Below are 24855 nucleotides of genomic sequence, written 5' to 3' on the forward strand. Positions count from 1 at the left end.
AAATAATGAAAGCCTGCCAGAAATGCGCCTTCTTGGGTAGTTTTTCCAGGAGTCTGCATCACCTGATGTGGAGCTCTGACGTGTTGAATCAAGAGGTGGTGTCAAGTATGTTTTCTGGGAGGTGAAACTGGTGCCCTGCTACTGCCTGCGCACTTCAGGGTGTTCTTGTGGAGCTTTTAGTTGGTACAGGGGGAGGATGTGTGGGGAAGTTGTAGGCTAGTGCTGAAAGGGAAACTGCCTAGCAGTTTCTGAGCAGACCCTCTTCTGTATGCAGTATGAGTAGCTTACAGATGCGTAGAAGTCCATGGATCAGGGAATCCGTTTCTCCAAAGAGCAGCAGTATCACATCTCACTACCCCAGCCTTTCCTTCACTGACTTCATGGGATTTGAGGGGAGAAAACCCATCTCCCCCTTACGTTCTGTGTTACTGCAGTTACTGCTTTGTTCTTCGTGGTATTTTAAGCGTGTTGGTTCTGTTCCTTTTGAGGGGCTTGAGGTGCAGGAATGAGGTAATGGGCATACTGGGCTGCCTGGTATCTTGGAGGTCGTGAAAGCGGCAGAAACTGCATGACAGTTGCAAGGGGCTGCCAAATTGGATCTCAAGGATCCATTACAAACTGCCTTCGGAAGTGCCGCATCCTTGGAGGAGTGACAAGGGTGCAGAGGAGGTGGGGGCGCCGGGTGGGTGCCATCCAGCCTTGGGGAAACTGATAAGCTTGAACACAATATCAGCCGATGTTGCTGACTGTAGACTTTTCTGTTTGCTTCTGAGGGTGAGGCCTGTTGAAGTTTAGAGTATAAATAATTATTATCTCTGCAGTGCAAGGGCTCTCACTCTGTGCCTGGCCCTCTGTCCCAGCCCCCGCTCCGTTCAGCAGGGTCAGGGAGAAGGGAATAAGAGGCGGTGTCTTTGGCTGACATGAACCCGCTGGGGAGGGATGAGAGGAAGGGGGTCTTGGGGGCTGGGTTCAGAGCAAGGTTAGCCAAATATCGGATAAATTAAGCAAGAGAAACAGACAGCTCAGCTTGCAGTGAACTTTTCACCCAGCTAACCTGTTCCTCACCCTGCTTTGCACAGGTGGAGTACAACTCAAGTAGAGCACAACCCTTGCTCTCCCTGCCTTTCTTTGCTCCAGTGTAAAGCATGGCCAAGGGGAGAGCAGGAGCTGAAAGGGTTTGATCTGCTGTTTTGAGTCCAAGAAATATTACAGTTCTTATTGCTGTCTTAAGAGTGCTGAGGTTAACACCGTTAATTGCAGAGGGGTTAGTCATTTTTTGCTCCAGTATAGAACGAGGACCAGCAATTTTTGGTCACAGAGGATTGGGAAGAAACTCTGTACTGGAGAGGGCAAGGAAGAAATGACAGTGTCTGAATAAGAATGATTAAGAGATTCTTTGTGGGAAAACGCAAGACTGATGGGAATTCAGTGAATTCTGGTGTTTATATTTCTCTGACTTTTCTTCTGCATTTGCAGTGCAAGTAAATACAAATAATTGCTGACAGATGTTGTAAAAACATAGCACTATGCTTACCATTAAGCTTATTTTTTTTCTTAGTTAATTATACATATTGATAACTAGACATGGTGTACTTGGGCTCTTACTCACATCACCTCTACATAATGGGCTTTGCTCCAGAGGTGCAGTATGGAACCAAGAGCTGAATTTGTTCTGTTGACCATTTCCTAAATCCCTACTGCTTCTTCTCCTGCTCTGCTCTCCCAGGAAAGCTCCAAGCAAATTGAAGTTACTGTTCTTTAAGTAGCTGCGCCAGCACAATCAGTGCATGGTGGTGAGGCTGAAGTTTCTGATGTGCTCTTAGACCATTTTTCTGTTTTGTGTGGCAGGTTTGTTGGAGAACAATACCTGGTAAAGCAGTTAAACCTAGTTTCTAGGCTAAAGATCACTGTCTTGAAACTGGGGCTCTCAAATTCTCTCCTGATCTTCCTTCTGCCTTTTCACTCATCGTAGGTGAGGAAGGTCTGAAAGCAACAGAAGCTGTCTAATACACAGTATTTCCAGAAGTTAAATCCCATATTTTTCTGCGTGCATGCCTAAATTCCATAAAATAGGGGTCTTTGAAGACCCCCCTTAAGAAACTTCTATCAGTAGTGTGCTTTCACATATAAATGTCTGGAGCTCTCTGTCTAAAAAGGAAAGAGCATTGTATAAACCTAGAGATAATCTCTTGACTTCAGGAAGCTGTGAATCTTCCTGGAGCAGTGAATATTTTCAGTTTTGCCCCCTGCTCTGCTCAGTGCAGAATGATGATTTCCACCCCGCATTTTTGTATCTGGGAAGGAGGTCAAGTTCTTCTCGGACTCTGTGTGAAGGTCAGTTCACAGCTCTTCAGCCACTGCCAGGTTTACGTTAGGTGATTGGCTGCAGAGTAGTACTGACAGCATCTCCCTTGGTGTCCCAAATTCCTGGGTGCTGAGGAAGGACAGGAGCTCAGACAGACACGACCGTGCTGTCCAGATGTGCATTCAGGTCAGCCCTGTGTTGCAGTAGAACAGCTGGCTTTGGCTATCCCAAGCCATGCTTGGGTACAGGAGAACTGGTGGGGGAAAACATGGGGAAGAAAGGCCATGCCTATTGTAGAGCTTACTGCTGCCGTCTGCGGTTTGCTCACCCCTTCTGTACCAGAGGATGAGAATGTAATTTTGCTTTCTTAACATTGCGTATTTTGCCCATGTGGATTGGATGCAGAAGCTCGCTGTTTTCATTGACAGAACCTGGTTCTGAAGGTTGGGAAAAGTGTGGGTGTGTTAGGGGAAGGTATGGAGGAAGGGAGCATGAGCTAGTGTGGTTGCCACCGAGTTCCTGAGCCTGCCTGTTGCTGATACTACTAGTTGTTTATCAAACAATATTTTTTTGTCTTGTGCAGTTGTTTAAAAAGGGAAGTCGTTGAAATCTGTCTAAGGCAGCACTGCTCTCTGCTGCCCCTTCCCCTGCAATGACAGGAGCATTTTTGTAGGTTTGGTGAGCCCAATCAGAGAAGGGATTCTCTTCAAACTCACTTTTTTTGTTTCCTCATTTGGGCTTGTTTTGTTCTTGTGGTTTTGGTTTATTCCCATGGAATGGTTCTGGCTGATTTATTTACAACCTGTAGTTTCAAATGCAAATACCACCACTGGGGAGGGGATGGGGCAAGGGCAAGTTCAGTGGTCATCACGTAAGTGAGACCGCTTCTTTTCCATCAGTTTAAGCAGATTCTGCAGAGCTCTAAGCAACAGCATAATCTTCCTAAAGACAAATTTGCTTGTCTGATCTGTCAGAGTATATATTCTCCACAAAAGTTTCTCCCTTTTAGATGTGTTGGTAAAGCTTCCCAGAGCTGTTTGGCCATTCACCTTGTGGCTTGAAACCCTTGTGTCATGGCAGACTCATTTTCTTCTACTGTATTTTTTACTGCCCCTTGAGTGACATCATTTAAATGATGAGTCTCTGAGAGATGATTCATACCAAAAAAGATCTAATAATTGTTACCAGTTATTCAAATCAGTGTTACTGATTTCCCGCATCCTCCCACTGGTCCCTTGAGCTCCCCCACCCACTCATTTTTCCTAATAATTCCCAGGCTTTCTGGCTGTAGGCTCAGTATGCCCTCTTCTGTGTTACTGTGCTGAGGTGTAAGTATCTGGCTCTCCCCAGAGGAACACTTGGGGCTTGGCTGCAGCATCTTGCGTAGGCATATACGAGCTGGAATGGAACTGGCAAGGTAGATCGACTACTGGCAGCTTCAGTAAAGCTTCAAACCACGTTTGCAGCCCATCTTCCACTTGTTCTGCTGTGGCGGTGGCAGTCTCTGAGGTAGCTAGTTCAAAGCTGGATGACTAATGTATTTGCAGGCTGCGGTGTTGGGGTGCACTCAGCTACAAAGTGGATTCTCTAGAAGAGTTCTGCAAAGAACTATGCTAATTACATGCTCTGCACTAGCAAAGACTTGCATCAGTAGCGACCCCATGTGTTGCTGCTGTTCTGGTTCGTAGGTTTGTTTCTCCAGCACTATGAATTGAAATCCGTACTGTGCAGTGATTCATATTGTCAGTGTAAACAGTAACCTGTTGAGAGCCACCATATTTTCATCAAGCAGCTCTTCAGTCTGGTCCCTTTTCCCCCTCATGTTCTCCTCATACCCTGTGCATTCTTCATATCTTGTCTGTTTGAGTCCCTTCCACATTTGTATTCTCGTTTCTTTCGCTTTCCTTGCTCATTCTCTCTCTTAGTAATTTCTTCTGTTGGCAGTAACACACTTGGTTTTGCCCAGAGTTAGATGGATCTACAGTCCCAGCGATGGAAAAGGGTGAGACTGGATCCATCCTGGATGCCCACAATGAAATATTTTAGAACACGTTGAGATTAAGGCAGCTGAAGTTCCAAGTTCATTTTAGAGGTATTTTTGGCTGTGTTAGATTGTCTTGTGCAAGGCCTAAAAGAAACTGAAAACCATAGACATGGAGTTGTACGGATCTACAGAGCTATTCTCCCCTAAGCAAGGGAAAGCATTCACCCTTCCCTATTTATTAGCCGCGGGGGTGGGGTGTTAATCTGACTTTGGGGAGGGGCAGGGGAGTTGTTAGCTTGTTGAAATTTGTGCTGTCAAAAATACTTAGGCAGGAAGTGAAAAGCCACTTCTGCTGTGGAGCTCATTTCTTCGCTCTTGCTGGGAGGGCTTAGGATGGCAACAACTGAAAATATGGATGTTCTCTGTGGTGTTTGAGGCGAGTTGTTCATTTCGCAGACAGTGGCAAGGAGAACAGAAAGGCTATTGAGGAAACAGGGTACGGAGACAAGGTCTTAGTAACAGGACATGAAGGACATCATCAGATGACTCATAAAAGTTCAGTCAATTTCCTAGTACTCCAGTTTTTTAAAGGAAAACCCCGTCTTGTCTGGGGTTTTTCTGCAGAGGAGATAGGAGGATATTTTATACTATGAAAGAAAAGGGTCTTTAATAAAAAAGATAGCATAATCCATCCTTTGCACTGGGTTCCTGGATTTTCTAGCTCACTCACGGGTTATTTTGATGGTTCTACGCCATGCAAGAAAGAAAGATGATGGCAAGCACTGTGGCTTGTCAGCCAGGTCTCTGCAGTCTGGGAACCTAGCTCCCAAATAAGCTGACGGCTCTTCTGGGGAGAACTGCTTTACATGGCAGCTGCCCCTTGTGTTGGATTGTATTCACTGTTCTGTTCAGGGGTGAAAAGTCCTGTGTAGCAGGTGTTGGCCTAGCAGAATGAGCTCACACGAAAAGAGCAATATAGCTGCCCCCTTTCTTCCTTTCTGGAAAAGCAAGTGGATTTATGGCTGTTCTTGTGTGTGTAGTAAAGCTGGCACCACAGTCCCTACTTTGTCAGCAGTAGGACAGTTGAGGGGAAGAAAAGCTTGGTGTAACCTTGGTATGTTATTTATTATCACTTTGCAGCCCCCTGGAAAATGAACTTTAGAAAATTCTGAGCCGATGTAACCGTGAGCACTGGGAAAGCCCGGGAATCAGCAAATCCATTGTGTTGTGCTGACAGAAAGATACTGTTACAACACACTTTAGCTGCCAACTTGCTGCAGTCACTCAATCCATCATGGTGGGCTGTTGGATCACAAGCCAGTGAAACTCAGCCTGGCGTGTTATTTTAGTCTTACATGGACTGTGAGATAAACGGGGCATGAACCGGCCCCCTGGCAGGGGGTCGACCCCTAGCGCCCTCATTAAAGTGCCAATCAAAAAGAGTAATGGAACAGGGAATGGAAAGCTGGCTTCTTCAGCCTGTTTCGGCGCTCAGTCTGAGCAGCTTTCACAAGCCAAGGGAAACATTTCTCTTCTGAATAGGAGCCAGACCTCCAGAAGTACCTCCTACTTGTCTCTCTGAGAGAGCGCTGAGGCTCTTCCGGGTGTCTTGCTTGTGGTGGAGACCTGTGGTTCACTGCTGCCCGTTTAGTGCAGGTAGTGGGAAGGAGTGTTGCTGAATACAACCCAGGAGGGGTGCAGATGTTTGTTCTGTGGAATGTGCAGGCACTGTGCTGTACTTGTGTTGATGATCAGCCAGTCAGTGGCGTGCTTTTTGTTGCAGGTTGCTCATGTTTCAGCATTTGTTTGTGAAAGATGCAGAGAAACCTGCTTTCTCCCCACGGCAGTCCAGTTACCAACATGAGTCTAGAAGGCTTACCCGTGCGTGCAAGGCACAGAAGTGGGTTCTTGTGCTGTGTGTGTGTTATATCAAACTTCCACAGGAACCCACAGCAAGTAGATCCTGCAGTAATACCATAATCTTTGGGCCAGCATACAGCTGAGGCGCACATGCTGCCTGTCATTGATGGTTAATAGTCAAACAGGCATGTAACCTCTGCTTTGACAGTGGCTGCTTGTCTTTCAGATTCTGAGTGCATCCAACACTGCTGATGCTGTGATGTGTTCTGGGTTTCTGGTATATCACTACATGTGCTGCACGTTAGCTTCCCTCTGGTGTGTGCTTGAAGGAGAGGGCAAAAAGGCAGCTACTGGAAAGAAAGAAGGTCTGTGTGTTATGTGGATTTAGCATTTGAAATCAGGAAGCTCAAAGCTGGGGAGTTAGCTCTTAAACCTGCTTATAAATGTCAGCTCTTGGTGTGATCCCAGTGCGAGTATGAACTTGGCAGCTGTTTATTTTTGCTCACGATGTTTTATCAGGAGATAGTTTCTCCAGGTAGATACTGCTTTGGCTTAACATTTTTTTAATGGGTGGGATCAGCAGTTGAAATTAGTGTCAGCAAAGCAAAATGCGAGTGAGCTCTGTGAGTAACAGATTCTTCTGCCACAGAACTGACAAGGTGGTCAAATTGCAAGTTGAGATACTGTTGTGTACTGAGGCTGGTGCACATTACAGAAGCCCTTAAGAAGCATTAGAGGTAACTAAATACAGGTAGCAAGTCAACGTGTCCGGCTCTGGAGCCCTCAGCACAGGAAAGACAGGGGCCTGCTGGAGCGGGGCCAGGGGCGGCCACACAGTGACCGGGGGCTGGAGCCCCCCTGCTGCGGAGCCAGGCTGAGGGGGCTGGGGCTGCTCAGCCTGGGGGAGAGACGGCGCCGGGGGGGCCTTGGGGCACCTCCCGGTACATAAAGGGGCTTGTAGGAAAGATGGGGACAGAGATTTTAGCAGGGCCTGTTGTGATAGGACAAGGGGTAATGGCTTTAAACCAAGAGGGTAAATTTAGACTAGATATAAGGAAGAAATTTACTGTGATGAGGGTGGTGAAACACCGGCACAGGTTGCCCGGAGAGGTGGTAGGTGCCCCATCCCTGGAAACATTCAAGGTCAAGCTGGACAGGGTCTGAGCAACCTGATCAAGCTGAAGATGTCCCTGCTTGCTGCAGGGGTGGGACTAGGTGACCTTTAAAGGTCCCTTCCAGTCCAAACTGTTCTGTGATTCTATAAATATCATGATTGGAGATCAACTCTGTACTGAGCTAGGTCAGAAAGAATAGTTTTATCCATATATATATATACACAGTATGGCGTTCCTGTGTTCTGCATAATCTGTCTGAACTCAGTGTAAGGATGCTGTCACTGTGTAACCCTCTGAAGACTCATAGTGCAACTGCTGTCATACCACAAATAAAGATGTATCATGGTACAGAAAGTAGTGCTCAATATAATCTTCACATTTCTGGGATGTTTACCTCAAATACTGTTCCCTCCATACTTTAAAAGAATACTTGAAAAATATATTGGCATACAAAGGATTATTCAGAGGGCCTGGAATTACACATTGGCGGAGGGAAAACATCACTGGTGGTGTTTTCACGGCTGTAGGACGTGCTGTGTCAGGGGCCTGACCTTCCCAAAGTCAGGCTGAGGGCACAGTCTGGTCCTGCAAACGGTGGTTTCCCTTTTTGTTTTTTTCATCCCTCCCACCAAAACTATATGCAGGCACAATTTTTTTGCTACATCATTATTTTGATACTTGGTGATTTGTACTGCTGATTTATCAGTTGTTTGCCAAGGGCCTTGAAGCAACATCGTTGGGAATGATGAGTCACCCTCCCAGGTCAAAGCAAATGTTTGCTTTTTGCTCTGTCTAGAGGGTTGAGGGATAGTGGCTATGATAGATTTCTCTTTTATTCGTTAAAATTTCTCTACAGCTGCAGCATCCAGGGGACTTTTTTGCTGGCATTTTTAGTGCGCAGAAACAATTGTTCTGTAGCTCCCATACACAGTCTGTGTCCTTTGGGTGACCCATCCATTTGTCCAAAATGTAAATGCACATGAAAGCTGTTTACTTCTCTCCTGGCCTTGTAGTACTTTTGAGTAAGAGCAGAGTAGGCCTGAGGTGCAAGGTTATTCTTATCCACCCAGAGAACTCTTTGTGCTGGGCACATTGCTTGGGCAATAGTGTGTCAGCTACACAGGAAAGAAACACCCAACCCCCCAAAAAACAACCCAAACCCCTTGTGATAGGGAGCCCGATTGCATTGAGTCAACATAACTATACAACAGGCCATTAATAGAATTGATTTAATGCAGTAGGCATGCATCTCTTACGTAACTGCAGTTCGCTCCAAGATTATTTTTATTTCTGTACAAGAATGTGCTGTGTATTTCTACTGAGGAAAATAGCAAAAAATATTCCCCCCCTCCCCAGTGTTTCTCAGTGGTTAATGAGTAACCTTTCTTCTTTTTTGGCAAGCTTCCTTCCATATGATTAACACTGCATTTTCTAACAAATGAGACATGTGCAAAGCTGGTCACAGTGTGAGGACCCAGCCTTATGCACACATCTGGTGCTGTTTTTTCCTCACATGCTCCCACTTCAGAAAATCTGCTGATAGAGAGCTATGAAAAGCATACGCTTCAGTCAAACTTCTGTCCTCTGTTAGTGAAACGCCTTCTCAGCTAGGTACCTTTATGGTTCTCCGGAGGCAGATGGCTTTGTGCTGTCCCAGTTGCTTTTTAAGGCTGTGAGCGCACTGGACCAGCTACCAGTAGACAAATAAAGTTGAACTAATAATACAAGTGGGGAACTGGAAGTGTTTTGGTCCTAGCCCTACATTTGATAAAACAAAGCATCAGAACATGTACTGATTAAGGGTCTACTATCAAGCCTGAATTTTACAGAAGTCTGGATTGGAATCTAAAGCTCTGGGCATAACTTGACTTTTTTTTCCCAGAAAAATAAGACTTACGTATTCCTTCTTTGTAAAAACTATGTTTTTAAGAACAGAGGAGTTTGGAGTATGGCCATCACTTTTCAAGATAAGTTATTTTAAAAAAAAGTATAAGTATGGATGTATATAGATTTGTGGGTGTGTGCATGTGTGCATATTAAAAAAGTATGTAAGTATATGCACACACACACACACACACACACACACACAGAGGGTTATTCTTTGTAAGAATCCAAGTTGTGTAAGTGATTTTGAGCAACTGTTGACTTAATTAAAATGTGTTCTGGTGTGGTTTGGTTTTTTTTATATATCTTTGCAGCAGCCTGTAACCTGAAGAGAGTATACTCCTCCAAACCTGCTTTTTCAGATCCAGGTACCTGAGGTGAAATCATTGTGCTTGGCAAACAGAGGCATGTCCTTCTAAGAAGAGAAGGAGAGCAAGCAAGGTTATTCCTAGAGGAGTCATCATCTAGTGGTTCATGTACTGTAGGGAACAGGTCAGTTGTGTTACAGAGGGAAAAAAAGTTTTAAGTATTCTATTGATGAGAAAATAGATAAATGCTGAAAACCATCATGCAGTCTAGGAGATGGGATAGCAACTAGATCAAAACCTCTCTGTCATAGGGAAATGTTATGCTTGTTTTTCTGTTTTGAGATGTGGACCATTTAGCCACTTACAGTCTCTCCACAAAAATGTAAGCACTGCACTTTTTTTGGTAAACAGCATTCACAGCTTAAGTATCATTATTAAGTTCAGATAGTATCATCTAGCTGATTTATTGGAAATCTATTCAGGAGCAGAAAGAAGGGAAGGATGTTCACCATTTACCTCATTTCAGGCATCCCTTGTTTTCTATTTCCTGTTTCACTGCCTAGACTTTATTTATAAATGGCTAATTTAAGCAGGTAACGGAATTGTTTATGATCCAGTAATGACTATAACAAAGAGTCTGTTTCAGCCTGATCATACCATAGTAAGATGGTGTGTACATGTAGAACCTCATCACTGGTTTGAGTAGTGTCTTAAAAGTTACTAAACTTTTTCCCCGGTTCATTCTGTGACTTCAGAAGGTGATTACTTTCTCTTCTTCCAGAGGCAGCAAGTGGGCAGACACCGCATCTACTCATCCCACCTGTACCGTACTAGATCCTGCTACCAGCTAAGGACTGTCTCTGGCAATTAACCTTTGGTTACAAAAGAAGAAAAATCACGTACTGGTGAGTGGTGTGGATTTGCCTCTTTCAGCAGCTATGTTATGCACGTTCCCTGTATCTTTGTATTTTTGCAGTACCGGCTTGTGTACCAGTAATACTTTTTCCTAGGCAAAAAGGTCTCTTTGTGGCCTTGTCACCTTCCTGCTAGCTATAAGCGTGTCATAGAGCTTAAACCAATACGATCGAAAACAGTAATTCTCCGTGGTTTGCTTGCTTTGTCAGATACAGGGCAGCAAAATGCAAGCTTGCAAGCACAGTTGTGGATTTTGGTCAGAACAGAAACGACTGCTGTAGCTCTGCTTGTCCAGAATTGCTTCTAGAATAAAATGGCATTGCCATCTGTATTCTTCTGCATATATTGCACAGTAAATCTTGCTTACCTAATTCAGTCACAGGTCTGTCTCATTTTAGTGACAGCAGAATGCATGGGTCTGGGTAAGCGTTAAAAAAATACTAGGATTCATGTTTCCTGCATAAAATTATATTATTACTGAAAGTGCTTTTATTATTTTTTTTTTGGAAGCGTAGTGTGGCACTGTATAGCATGGGTAGGTGACATGTACTGTGAGGTGCTCCTGTAGCACAAAAGTCTGTATCAGCCTTGCTGGTCATCCAGCTGTGTGAGAAAGATGTCTGGATTTTTGCTTTACAAAGATGTGCTTTTTCTTTGAAGTTTAAGCAACTTAGCATCTATATTTCCTGCTCCTGAATGACTTGTGGAACACTAGACCATTGCAAATGCAGATTTTCTGAGTGCCCAGCTCAGAGAAACAAGAGAAACACAGTGTAAGTCTGGGTTTGATGCAGCAACAACCAGCATTCCAGGGGATTGTCCAGGTTTACCTCAAACATCAGAATTGTGTGATGTAAGGACAGTCTTGAGGGCTGTTCAGCCACTGAAGAGGCATGTGTCTACCTTAGGCAATTAGTCATTCCTGTCCTCTACAGTCATTTTCTGTTCCTGCACATAATTAATGGTTTTGCAAGCAATGACACGTCAAGAGCGTAGGTGGAATAAGTTTATTGCACTTCTCCAGAATTATCTTATGTCAATAATCTTAATTTTAGATTTCTTCAGCAGCAACTCCAGCAAGAACACAAAGTTGGTCAGGGTAGGCAGAGAACAAGTTGTACAGTTCTCGGCAAAATACAGGTAAACCCAGAGCTAACAGGTTAAAGCAAAGTACTTCTACCTCAGCACATCACTGCATGGGTTACAGCGTTTTTGAAATACTACCGGCATTGTTGATGGGTTATTTAATCTTTATTAAACAGAGTGTGAAGGTGAACAGCTTTTTATAAAGACTTGAGCAAAAAGGCATAAAAAAGCATTGTCTTCCCTAAATTGTATTGGCTGTGTGCTGAAGACAGTGGGCAGGGGGAGGAAGCTCTGCTGCTGTCTCTCATCAGTGAATTTTTTTTCCTCCCCAGCTTCTGCAATTTGAAGACTGAATCCGCTTTCATTGCTGCAGCGGTCACACCTCCTCCAGTGAAACCAGGCTGAGTGTGGTAAGCGTACTGTCTTCAGAAGGCTCAGAATTTGGTAAATGGAACTATGATGTTGTCTTTGTCTGCTTACAGCTTGTGTTTGAGTGCTTAAGAGTTTGAGTGAAGGCTGGAGACTTGAACTGACTCTCAACGTCCTCTGAAAACTATTTTTGAGTATGGCTCCTGGAATCAGAAAGTTATATTTATTCACTGACTAATAATGTTAGTAGTGCCAATAGCAATAGGAAGTCCACAGTAAGAGTTCTGAAATTATATAAAAATAGTTGGGTTACAGCAACCAATAACATCATTTGTGCTTTAAAAAAAAAGTTCTGATTCAGTTTGTTCTGGAATGCTAAACGAGGCAGTGTGCAGCTTCCAGGCTGTACATCATGCCTTGTGATCAGCACTGTGTGCGCCCCTCAGAGAAAACCTTCCCGGGAGACGGTGGAGCAACTTCAGCCGCCCATCGCTGTCCGGGGGGCTCAGCACCATGACATACCTGGGCCAGGTGTAGCCCGTGATCAGTGGGTACACTTTTCAAAGATTTAAATAATGTTCTGTTTAATTGTGATCAACAACAGTCAAACAAACAGGTTAACCACAGTCCAAAAGAAATAAGCAAATACGCAAATTAAGAGTTCAGGTAACTCCAAGTGTGTATTGTCAAACTATTTTTCAAATGTGTTTGCATCTCAGCTCCTTATCTAGTGTTTATAAAACTTAAGTATTCAAGTCATTCTTCTGTAAATTCTCAACACACAGCAATAAACTACCTTATTTTCCTTCCCCCTGTACTTACCACCTTCAGCAGCTAGATATTCGCTGCATTAAAAAAGAATTTTACAGGGGAAGAGAAGCAGGGAGTCTGGTAGCAGAGTCCAGCAGGAGCGGCATGTTAAAGCACTGCTGAGTCAATACACTCCAGTTCTACATTTTACTTAAAAATTACACAGAGAAGTATACAAAAGTGGTGTGTTCTATCAGTTTCATTTGTGTCATGGACCTTTACGGATTTTGATTTCCAGTCACAGATCATACACACATCCACTGATGTCAGTTTTTTTTTCCTTACACAATAATTCTCTACCTTCTGCTTCACAGGAGTTGAGAACTGGTTTAATTCTAACCTGCAGTTTAAAAATATTCCCGTATGCCTTTAGGAAAGGGTATTAAAAGGTAAACTAAGTTGAAAGTAAAGCTATAGTGGATGCCTTACTTTGATTCAAAGGTTTACAAAATAATGCTTTTAGAACAGAGGTTACTCAGCAGTTACAGGAAGGTTGTGTGTTCACACGTAAACCCTGCGCAGCCGTTCAGCACTGTGGCTGAACTCGCCAGGGAGCAGGCACGAAAAGGAGGTCCCTAGTTCCTGCGAGTAAGGTATGTAAGTACGCTCATGCCCCAATCTGCAGCATGGTTCCAGTCGATCGAGACAAATACTGATTGGATGTACAACATCTGAAAAAACATGTTAATTATTTCAAAAAGTTTAATTTTGAAGAGGTTGTCACAAATACAAATGATGCAGTGGTTTCCTCTCCCCCCCACCCAGCATTTCCAGTGCTAGCAGAATTCCATACTAGCCAGCCAACTATATACACTTAGTCCAAGTGAAGGAAAAAACTGAAGTTAAAGATTTCCAAGGCTGCTCACTTGAACTAGTATTAAAACAACTTAGAAGCAGAGACCTTTAGAGGTGCAGACTTTGCTTAGGTTTGAGTGCTGTGTTCAGAATCAGCGTCTTGTTTTCTAATATTTAAAAAACGTAACTGAATTAGTGAGTCCTCACTGCAGTATTTAACAAAATGCAATTCTTTTTGTTAACAAACTATGAAATTTCAGTGGAACACTAGGTACATGTGCCTTTAGCTGTGCTAGTGATTTAAGAAAAAAACCCAAAACCCCAATAAACAACGCCAAACGATGCACCCTGATCACAGTGTTAAAGCTCCAAACTACAGGTGTCTGTGCTCCAACAGCTGCAATTAATTCTTTAATTTTATTTTAAACTTTTATCTGCATTTCTGCACTGCAGATATCAGCTTTCTCAAGAAAAGAAAGAGAGAATGGCTAGTTTCAGGTAGTGCAGTAAGACTCAGTATAGCTCCTATAATTTCTTTACACAGTAAACAGACTGCTATTTATACCAACGCCCTGGTCTGTACTTTCTTATTTACATGAAACACTTTTACATATATACACATTAGCAAAATACAGGGCTTCTCCCAGAACCAAATGCATTTCAGCTACATCTTTGTTATACAACTAATGCCTTTTTTTTTTAAAAAAAAGAAAAAGCCCACCTCACTCATTTTCTTATGCACAGTGATTCCATTTAGCTAAATACTACAATCGTATTTATTTCCTTCCTATGGGGTACTTTCTCTAGGTACAGAACACCACCAGCTCCGGCCTGATCCTTGCAATTCACTCTGGCAGTAAGGGAGAGGCTTCAAGAGTCCAGCTCTAATTGTTCTTGATTTTCACTGAGTCTCAACATAAGCTGTTGTTCATAATAAAGGCTTTTTGCATAGTTTATTTCTTGAGATAGCTTTACTGCAAGAACTTCAGATTTCACTTTCACCTGCAAAAAGAAATGCAGTTTTTCTTAATGTGGTACTGCTGTTGTCTAAAGCAAAATGTATGTATTTTGTATTAACTTCAGTTAGTGAAGGGATTAGGTTTGAAGTCTGTGAGGAACAGAAATGTTTCAGTAGAGATTCTTTTTCAGTGCTGAGGCTGAAGTAAGGGAGAGGTGAGAGAGAAAGAGATGGGTAAATAGAAGTAGGTATTTTAGGATGAGAGTAAAACATCACAATATTTGATTTCCTTTGCTTCCCCTTCTACCTTTTATCTGGCTTGTCTGTTTGGAATGTAAACTGACTTGGGTCAGGGGTGAGCTTGTAACCTTGCCCGTAAAACAGACCCCTGAGCAACTACTGTAATGAAGCAAAAAACTCCTGTAATGGGTTTTTAGAAGTGAGAGTTCTGATTAACTTTTATGTGCGTGACATAAACACTCTTTCCAATCTTAGATACTTTGCAGTAAAAAAATACTATGTCTAGGAGGAGAAAACTAGAGTAAATAGACAGCAAAGTACTTAAGCTTCATGTATGTATGTTAAAGTTAAAAGCCCTCCTCAGGTAAACACACATTTCCTACGGTAACTTTTCTGCCTGCAGCAATATTTTAGATTTTGCCTTGAGCTTTTCTCAGGAGTGCAGGAAGCAAGTTCTACTGTCACCTAAACCTTTTCGGCAGCAGCTATTTCCACTGCTACCAGAACAAAGTTTTCATTGTTACCCAGCACAGGAAACCAAACACTAATGACCACAAACACTTCCAGCACCAGTACAAGCATAAAGGGGAAAAGAAACCCTGCATGAATGAAACAATAGGTGCTAGATCCTTACCATTGGCTTCTGTTGTGATGGGCCTGGCATTGCTACACCACTGCTTGTATTGACAGCTTTCTTCGTCAACTGTATGTACACATTCCCATGGTCTTTTGAAACAAGGCAGTGGTAGAGATCGTCATACTTGACTTCTAGGAAGATGGCCTCGCGGTCTGTGTAATCACCGCTCTTCAGGAAATACACAGCTTTAGATGAAATGAGAACACAGTAGCTGTCTATGTTCTCTGCTGCTATGAAGCTGTGAAGAAAAAGAAAAATTACTCACTTGAAGCTAAAAATAGTAAACGAACCAGTGTCTTCACCTGTTAATGCTTTCAGTGACCTTTAGAAGTCTTTCAGAAAAATTAGTAGCGTAACATGTACAATTCATCTGTATTTAATTTAAACTCTTCTAAAAATCAAGCTGATGAAGTACCCTCTCACCCAGGTAAAAAAACCATGCTGTAAATCAAATATTAGCACTAAATGCCTGGCTTCTAGCTTTGAACATTAAAAGGGCATATAAAAATACCCTTTAATAAGGCTTACAAAGAGTAATTTCCTTGCCTTGGAACACTGCAAGTCCTAAAACTGCAATGTAATTGTAACTAACTTCAGTTTCACTGCTGATACCTGAAAGGTTTGCAGATATTTATGACAAGAGCATTATCCTTCTATACACTGTAAACCTACTGTGCTTCCTTTTACCACACACCTCCCTTGCCTTTAAAAACAAAAACCAAGTTTAACCTGCTGCCTGAGTCACAGCTAGAAAGAGAAATTAGCTGTTTAACACTGGGGTGAAAGGTTAAGCAGCAAGCAGGTTTCCCCAGAGAGATTAGCCTGAGTGATGAATAGTAGAGGTAGAGAAGAGTGAGTTAAGAATATTGAGAATTATGATGGCTGAAAAGATTGATGTGTAAAAAAATAACAGTAAGGAATGCAAACATGAAATAGATTTTTCACACACAGATGCTTCTCCCCCACTTCTGAGTTACTACTGAAATGAACCTCTGAACCTCATTAGTGGGTTTTCTAAAATGCTGAAAAATTCAGAAAAGTGAGGATGAAATCATGACTGTGTGTGCTAAACAGAGTAATGATGCTGTGCCAATAACCCCCAGCAGCAGAAGCGTGTCTGTAAAACTAAGATCCTCATGCTGTCAGGTAGATTCAAAATTACTATTTTCTGAACTGTTGCTTGTACAAATCTGGCTGCTGTTGTCCAAATACATTCTGCAAAATACACCGCAATCTTTGACAGTACTTTGTCAGTACTGAGAGGGTTTTTTGGCAGATAAGAAAAGCCTACCATCTCCAAAATTACTGTCGGCTTTACCATTTAAGTAACACTTTGCACAAATTACTCTGAGCTATATCCAAATAAACCCAGAGCTATAACTAGAATCTTAATAGCCAAAAATATATCAAGAGGTCAGATCACAGTTTCTTTCTGTGGTATAGAAGAATAATCCCAGTAATTTTCTAATACTAGTCTTCTGAAAGATGGTACTCTGAACTGAAATGGTCTTTTCCCTGCCCTACGCCTCCTGGCCACGGCAGCGGACAAATGCCCTTAGGTCCCTAAATCTGGGAAAGGCACACACGCTTACTGCAGTCAACAACTTACATTTCATCGAAGCGCTGAGAAAAGCACAGCCATTCCAATACAAAAAGCCTGCAATGTACTTTGCCCAGCTCTAACCTTGGATAAAACTATGGGATAGGATAATTGAATTGTGTTCCTTTAAGTAAAACAAAATGGACAAAAATGTGTATTTTGCCTTAAAAAAAACTAGGTGAAAAGCAATGTTAGCAGTTACTGAAACTACCAATTGCCCCTCAGTTTTCCATCAGAGTTGAAACACTTTGGGGCAAGGTTTTGTCTTTGAAGTTAGTTAAGTAGGATGGAGAGTGGTATTTTTTATGAAGTGTCATAGAAAACTTAATTTTAAAATAGAGCAGCGTTATGGTCTGCAGAATAATAGCCTTGTTCCTTAGGCCAGGCAGATGAAAGCAAGTACAGCGTTTTACAGAGATCCCAGCTCTGACTGGGGTCAGGCTCCACTAGGAGTGGAACCAGAGGAAGCTTGCTGGCACCTTGCTTTGCTTTGCTACTTTCCCAGCAGGGAAAGCAGATGAAAAGGCGATTATCAGAAACCCCTAATACTGTATCGCTGTGCTTTGCAATTGTCACAGCAATGCTGAGAAACCTGAGAGGGGTCTGTACACCCACAAAAGCAGAACACCTATTCCCCAACGCAGGGTGTCACAGCACACGGTATGAGGGACATCCACAGAGAGAACTGGAGCACTGAAAGCCACTGCAAAGTTTGGTGGAAAGAACTGGGTGATCAGAGTTCGGGTTCGGTTTTTTTTTCATAAGAACAACAGGTTATATATCTAATGTTCCATGCACGATTTTTACTGGTGTCACGTATGGAAACAGAGGTCAGTGATTTAATGGTGAAGCACAGAAACATTAGCTAATTTGTAGTTCAAGTTCTACATTCTGTTCTAAGTTTGAGTCATGCATCATTACCCATTTTCTCTTGCCAACTCTTGCTTTCTTCTCTGTGCCTAGTTCTCAAAATGGGTATTGAGCCTTTTAAGATACTACTTCAAGATAGTACTTTTTTTTTAAACCCATACTTCTACACTATTAGAAAGATCTCAAATTAATAAAACTAAAAATTAGATGAAACATGATCCAGTAGAACAAAGTAGAAGCAACCAGATCTCTGGAGAATCTGTGGGTTTTTTAACAACATCAGGAAGTAATTACACAATATTTTCCAGAAGTGAAACAGCGAGCCTAACTGGAAAAAAATGTGGAAACATTTAGTTAGAACAGTAGAGCAAGGTATTAAACCCCCTTTTATGGATTTAACTCTGAAGGAAAATATGCAAATAATCAGGTCTTTAAATGTGTTTCTGATTATGATACTAGGATAAAAGTCAGAGGCATAATTTTGTACTTATTTTCCATGACAAGAAACACTGTTTTCTTGTTGAATGATGTTCCTAATGGTGAAAGTCACAGTGAATGAACAGCGTGACTCGATGACAAAAGCCCACTGATCTGCTTATGGAGTACACTTGCAAAAAGCTGACAACGTTTTCTAGTCACAAATTGCGCTCTTTAAATTCTCCCTCCTGAACAGCCAGACTGTATATGCATGAAGACCCTTAAACGAGATGAAACCAGGATAACGACAGCGTAAGATCACAAGGCCGCAAGTGGCAGATACACCAGCACACAGGCTCTTCCTCCCAGGCAGCTGAGGGTAGAAGCTCGAGTGCTGGAGCGGCCTGTGGCTTCAGTGACCACTGATGCGGGTGAGATGAAGGTGCTGAGCTGGTACCTCCCCACGAGCCTCACCTCGTGGTTCTCACTGCTTTGCCTTGGCAGATACTCTGACGGATGATAGATGCAAAACACAGTGTCCTACACTCTCCACTGAAAACAGCTGTTCAGGTAGCTGTGGTGGAGAGCAGGTTAAGTAATGAATTACGCCTTACGACCCCAATCCAACAAACTGACATCTCCCGTACAATCACAGAATTGTTTAGGTTGGAAAAGGCCTTAAAGCTCACAGAGTCCAACCGTTAACCGACACTGCCAAGCCCACCGCTAAAGAATGTCCCCAGGCGCCACATCCACGCATCTTTTAAGCGCCCCGGGGGTGGTGACCCCCCCAGCTCCCTGACAGCCGGTCCCAGCGCTTGACAGCCCTTTCGGTGAAGATGTTTTTCCTAATGCCCAACCTGACCCTCCCCTGGTGCAAGCTGAGGCCGTTCCCTCTTGTCCTGTCGCTTGTCACCTGGGAGCAGAGCCCGACCCCCCCTCGCTACCCGCTCCCGTCAGGCAGCTGCAGGGAGCGAGAGGGTCCCCCTGAGCCCCCTTCTCTGCAGGCTGAACCCCCCCAGCTCCCCACCAGAGTGGTGCCCCAGCCCCGCTGCCCGGCTCTGGACACGCTCCAGCACCCGACGTCCCTCCTGCGGCGAGGGGCCAGAGCTGAACTCGGTGTTCAAGGTGCAGCCTCACCAGTGCCAAGTTCAGAGACAGAAACACGTACACGGGTCTTCCCATGCATTCACTCTGTAGGTGGTTTTTTTTTTCATGTTTTCAGACCTGACCACTAATAGCTGTTTTCACTTGCTTTCATGAACCCATATCCAGGGCACTCAAATGTAGGTGCACCTTGAGCGTATTACTCATTCAAATTACTCGGTATTGACTTTTCTGGAGAAAAAAATGTAAATATTTTGCAGGTTATTTTGGTCATTAACAGCTGCAGCTTAGGAATAACATGTACCACCATAGTATCCCAAGTCAGCTTCTCTCCCATGTAAACCAGAGCCACCTCTGACACATTGTGTGCCTGTTGGTGGCTCAGGTACCGCTCTCACTAGCCACTCTCCCAGGCTTTGGGCTGTGAGAAACAGAAGGTAGGGGAAGAGGCACTGGTTCTGCCTGTACGGATGTTACAGAGGAAGGAGAGCACAGGCTTGAAACAAGCGCTTGTTTTGTCAGTGACGTGGAGGGTTGGACACGTATCGTGTGTGGGCTAGCGATTCCAAGGAAACTTACTGAGATTTCATCTTTTGTAATGACAGAAGGGGACCAGGGACATTAACAGGAGGAGGAGTCAACAGACCAAGGCTCCGACTCTTCCACAGCCTCTACATGATGTGTGATCAAAGGCAGTAAGCGACAAGCGAACCTGTGGCACCTGCAGTGACACTTGCATACAGCCACCGGGCAGGCCACCGTGGAAGTCACCAGGTGCTCACACTGTGCTGCTCATGGGTACCAGGAGAAAACAAGCTAACTGCACGCGTGTGCGCGTGTGAAGCAGTTTTTAGTCCCTCTTCCCCACAGACATGGAAGATACGATGCCAGCAAACAGAACTACTTAAAATACTTTAAGTCAGTACTTACAACTCATCTTGGATGTTGTCAGTCAGCTTGAACAGCTGTTCTTGTCCTTCCGCTTGACTTTCCAAATAGCGGGGCAAGAGCCCTTGAGGTCCTCTGCAGCAGCGTGGCTTTCTCACTCTCTCCGCCTGGGTCCTACGTGCAAAATAGATGCAGAAAAATGAGTGCAACAGCAGCGCTCTTCCTTCCACTTCAACCTGTCAGCACACAAAGTTTTACTTATTTGGAAACACAAGGTGTGACGAAGCCTTTAAAAATACAAGGGCTTCACAAATGCAGCATGTGGATTCTGTAGTTCTTGATCTGGAAGGCGTGGTGTCTGCTCATATGGTTTTACATTTCAAAGAAATGTCTCCCAGGTTTATTCTGCAATTAAGGGGCATTGTGCTAAATTAATAGGAAGAAGCAACCTGAAGTGAGTATAATGTCTGCAGATTTTGGGATCTATTTATCGGCAGAGTTTTACTGATTGGACTGTTTCTTCTCACTTTTCTACAGAAAATAAGAGTGCATCAACCTAGAGCTCACACTGATGGACAGCGTCAGTAGTTTGAGAACTGAAGGTTCTAGAAATAGGAACATGCAGTTAAGACAAAATAAAAATCCACGGTTAATTGGAGTCTCTGTAGTAGGGTTTAACATACTTTACCTTTCTTGGGTGTCTATTAAAAAAATGACAGTAATAAATAATAAAAAAAAAAGACCCAAGACAGAAAAGACACATATGTGTGGCCTAACAGGCATCAGAGGTTGATACTGGCCACAGTGCTAAAGAACTGCAGGCTAGGTTCCTCCCTTAATGGTATTCTGTTAAAAAATAATATTCCGAATTCCTTTAAGCTTTTGGAACGCCCTACCCCTGAAGACTTGTGTTACAGACTGCCTAGCCATGCTTTAATCTCTGTCCGTTCCCAGCAGCATCACTGGGTCTGCTGCTGCATGCTTTTTCATATCTCTCTCAGGCTACCGCTGTTAGTAATTTTCCAAGGCAAGCGTACCATTTTTGACCAGTGCTCTCCATTTCCTATCTTGATTCTTTGTAAAGATCCTGTACAATGAACTGCTGCTATCATTTGTGATCAGAAGACAGGGAAAAAGTCCTGTGTAACAACGCATTTTCTGTCTAAGCTGCTTGGCAATAGCACACAGGAGTACTTGCCTCGTAAGCTTTGCTTTCTGCAGATGTTCTCTCTGGAGCCTTGATTCTTTGTCACCTTTCCCTTTCAGCAGTCCTGTCCCAGGCTGGAAACCCATCCACCATTTTAAAATTTGTTCTCCTTCGAGCCTCTGACACCCTTGACTTTTAATGGTGATGATTTTTTTTTTTTTTCTGCCCCTTCCCTTCTTGGATGCAGTAAATGTTACTGGAACAGAATCTCCTACACGTCACTAATGAATTAATACCATCTTTGCTGCTCTCCCGTTGGGTAACTGGCCTCTGTTTTGGCTATTACTGCTCTGTCTGGTATCAACAAGGTATTTTGCAAACAAGGTATAGAAGCCAAAGATACTGGCTTTCCAGCACAGTGGAGAAAAACAAGCCAATTTATATTTTTAATGCATTATGGCTACCTGGTAAGTTCTGATTTTGTTAATGAGATTATTACATCCCTGATCTGCACAACAAATTACAGTGGCTCAGAGTAGTGCTTATCCCTGATCCTCTTTGAGAGAAATTTCAGGAAAGACAAAAAGCTCTTGACTTACTTCAGCTGAACTATGGTTATGCTAAGATGGAAAGTCAGTTTGTCAGCAGGGAGGATGAAATGAAAAGTGGAAATTCTCCAACTAAAAGAATGTGAAACAGAGCAAGGGCTTAAGAAACCGTAACAAATGTTGTCATTAATAGTGCCAGTATGTCATTAAATGTGACCAGTCAAATTTTCAGTTTTACCTCTGCTGACAGATGTTCTCACTGCTTTACCTGTCCTGCTACACTGCTGCTGCTTTTGATTAGACGCCCATTAGTTAATTACAGCGTTATGCATCTAAGCTAAAAAACACCAGTATGAAAACTGCAGTTTGCTGCATAAAGGTACTCAGTTTTCCTCATTTGCAAAATGTACAATGTCTTAAAGCCATATTCTTCCATTAGTAGCACTTCCCTGAATCAGAATAACCTAAACACCAGGTAAATAGGTGACTTCCACCACCTATGTATAACTTGACATTATCCCACTGAATAACAGCTGTATGCAGTGGTTAGAACTCGCTGTTAAGCACTATGACTCCAGAGCAAGTCACCTCTCCTGCCCCTTAGATTTTTCAGATATAAACAGGGTTCACCTGTACCAGGCACAGTTACATGACAGTATTGTTACCATTCTGAACCTGCACCAGAGGAGAAGAAATAACTGCCTGTTTTACCCATTAGATTCTTACACAGTAGTAAACAAAAGTATGTATTTGCCTTCATGAAACACAAAAAGATGAGGCAAATTTCCAAAGAAATTACAGGTTTCCAACCAGTGTAATTCGCATCTTGCTGCTTGTCCTACTTCCTGACTTCCAAAAGCAGTAAAATGGCAAAATTTCGGTTATCCAGGAAGCCCCCATTGGCTCCTAGCACTCTACAGCACCTGTAGCTTCTGTTGACAAGTTTAAAGAGTGAATGTCTGAAGCATAATGTAGTTTTTAATTAACTATCGACCAATCAGTAACTTTTTACTTTCCTGTCACAGGTTGAGGAAGGTTAGCCAACCATCCGTATGGGAGTGAGCAACACCACTGCATAATGGCTTTTACATTAAGCACCTTTCAGATAAAGGTTCAGCCGCGCTGTTTTCTCTCATGTCCTGCAGTACCGTAAGGGGTATCTGCAAGGAAAGCGCAGGGCCTCGTAGTCAGGCCTGAGCCTTGGGAACACCAGCGAACACGGGTTTCCAACTGGGAAACTGTTTCCAACAGAACTAGGCACCACAGTGAATTTCTGGAAGGCCTGGCAATTTCCGAGTTGTGCGTTTGGTTGTGGCTGGTTTTCATTTTTGTTTTTAAATGGAAGAAGTACTTAAGAGCACAGTGCTTACTGCCCCACTGCTCCCCCTGCCAAAACGTTCATCCTGGTGATAAAAGGTAATTCCTGTCTCAGTGATAAGAAGGTCAGCTGCTTTTCACTAAATGCCACTAGCACAAGCATAAATTACATTGATTTAGTTCGCCACCCCCTTGGCAAACTGGTCTGTTTGGTCTGGACAGCTAAAAACATTCCACACAACTTGATTTTTTTAATCTAAAAATTTGTTCTACTGTCTCAAGTTACGTTCTGTAAATAATAAGCAACACTGATGAAATACAAAAAGCTGAATATTTGTAAAGCAGAATGAACGGTGGTGTGCCCACATCTGTGTTACATTAAACAAGCACTCAACAGATCTGCTGATTCTTTTTTAATAAGCACACAAAGGCAATACAAGACAGAAATGCCCTCACGTCTACTAGTCACAGCAGGGAAGAGTGCTGCTGAATGAAGACACAAAGAGATTGGAAATGGTGTCAGAAGGTTGAGGCACACACTCCAGTTCTTCACTGTTCAGACAAAGCTGAACCCTGGAGAATCTCATTTCAGATGGCTGTATGCACACTAAAAACAGTTAACAGTGTTAATTGGTTGGCTTTTGCTTAACAGTTCACAGAAATCTTGTGATTCAGTTGACCAGTTTTAAGCCAAAAGTTTTGTAATCAAACAGATCACCGACCCACTGATACAAGGAAGTCATTCGGGTATGATTGGTGATAATCATTTACCAACTTAGACTGAAAGAACTACAAGTTCTTTCTTGTAGAAACAACAAGTCTCTTGTAGAAACAACTACATGTTTTACAGAACTACTTATCTTGTTCCTCCACTACATGTTTACCCCATCAGGTACGCTGTCCGGATTATACCAGGTTCTTGCTGAGGTGCATAAATACACAGGTTTTGAGAACAGTAGCTGTTACTCATCTTTGAGTGTCTTTTGGACCTAACAAATTTCCTTGAAGTGCACCTAGATTGCTTTGACAAAAACATTAACAAAATATAAATCAGAAGGTATCAAACTTTGTGTATCAACAGATGATCATCTGTGAAAACACAACATTGCACTTCTAAAATTATACACAAATTTACATCTTTCTGTTTCCTCAGTATCGCACCCAGAATAATAATTCAGAGTAAAACAGCTATGGGAAATGGAGCTGCTTCTCCTGAGAGAAAAAACGCAACAAGGAAGAACCCTATGACTGACACAGTGATCACCGCAGCTTTTCATGTAAAATGTGTATTTGTGGAATTTTTCATCTGTCCTTTTGGTAAGAGAGCAGCACTGTCAACTGCAAGCTGACTAAGGAGCCCAACTTGGGCGTGTGTAGAGATTTTGATCCTTAATTGGAATTGCGCAGGGACCCCCCAAATCCTGCACAAATAACAGCTGTAAGTGCAAGGAGATGTGATTTTGGCATCTGAAATAAGTACTTAACGAAGAGGCTCTTCACAGGGCCTTCACCTGCTGCACAGCCTGCCCGTCACCGACACCCCCGTGCGTTCGAGCCGACAGACGCTGTGTGCCCATGAGCCACGTAAGCCCCCCCGAGCTCTCTGGCCGCAGGGCTCTCCCCCACGTTATCATCTTCCTCCCCTAGACCCGGCTCTTGCTGCCAGACCTGCCAGCCTTCATAACGGTGTTCCAG

At 43.2% G+C, this 24855-nt stretch overlaps 1 protein-coding gene across 6 annotated transcripts in view; it reads right to left on the reverse strand.

Moving 5' to 3' along the window:
- Positions 1-11363: 11363 nt before the first annotated feature.
- VPS13D (vacuolar protein sorting 13 homolog D) overlaps positions 11364-24855 on the reverse strand; it is a 107576-nt gene continuing 94084 nt past the window's right edge. For all 6 annotated transcript variants that reach the window (XM_037380140.1, XM_037380142.1, XM_037380139.1 and 3 more), the window contains 3 exons: positions 20191-20322; positions 15264-15504; positions 11364-14433 (listed from right to left, as the gene is read on the reverse strand). In XM_037380140.1, the coding sequence (XP_037236037.1) occupies positions 14302-14433; positions 15264-15504; positions 20191-20322 (505 nt within the window). In that variant the 3' untranslated portion in view covers positions 11364-14301. The remainder of the gene's footprint in view (positions 14434-15263; positions 15505-20190; positions 20323-24855) is intronic.

This window comes from Falco rusticolus, chromosome 3 (assembly GCF_015220075.1).
Source record: "Falco rusticolus isolate bFalRus1 chromosome 3, bFalRus1.pri, whole genome shotgun sequence".
In the NCBI taxonomy this organism is placed as follows: domain Eukaryota; kingdom Metazoa; phylum Chordata; class Aves; order Falconiformes; family Falconidae; genus Falco; species Falco rusticolus.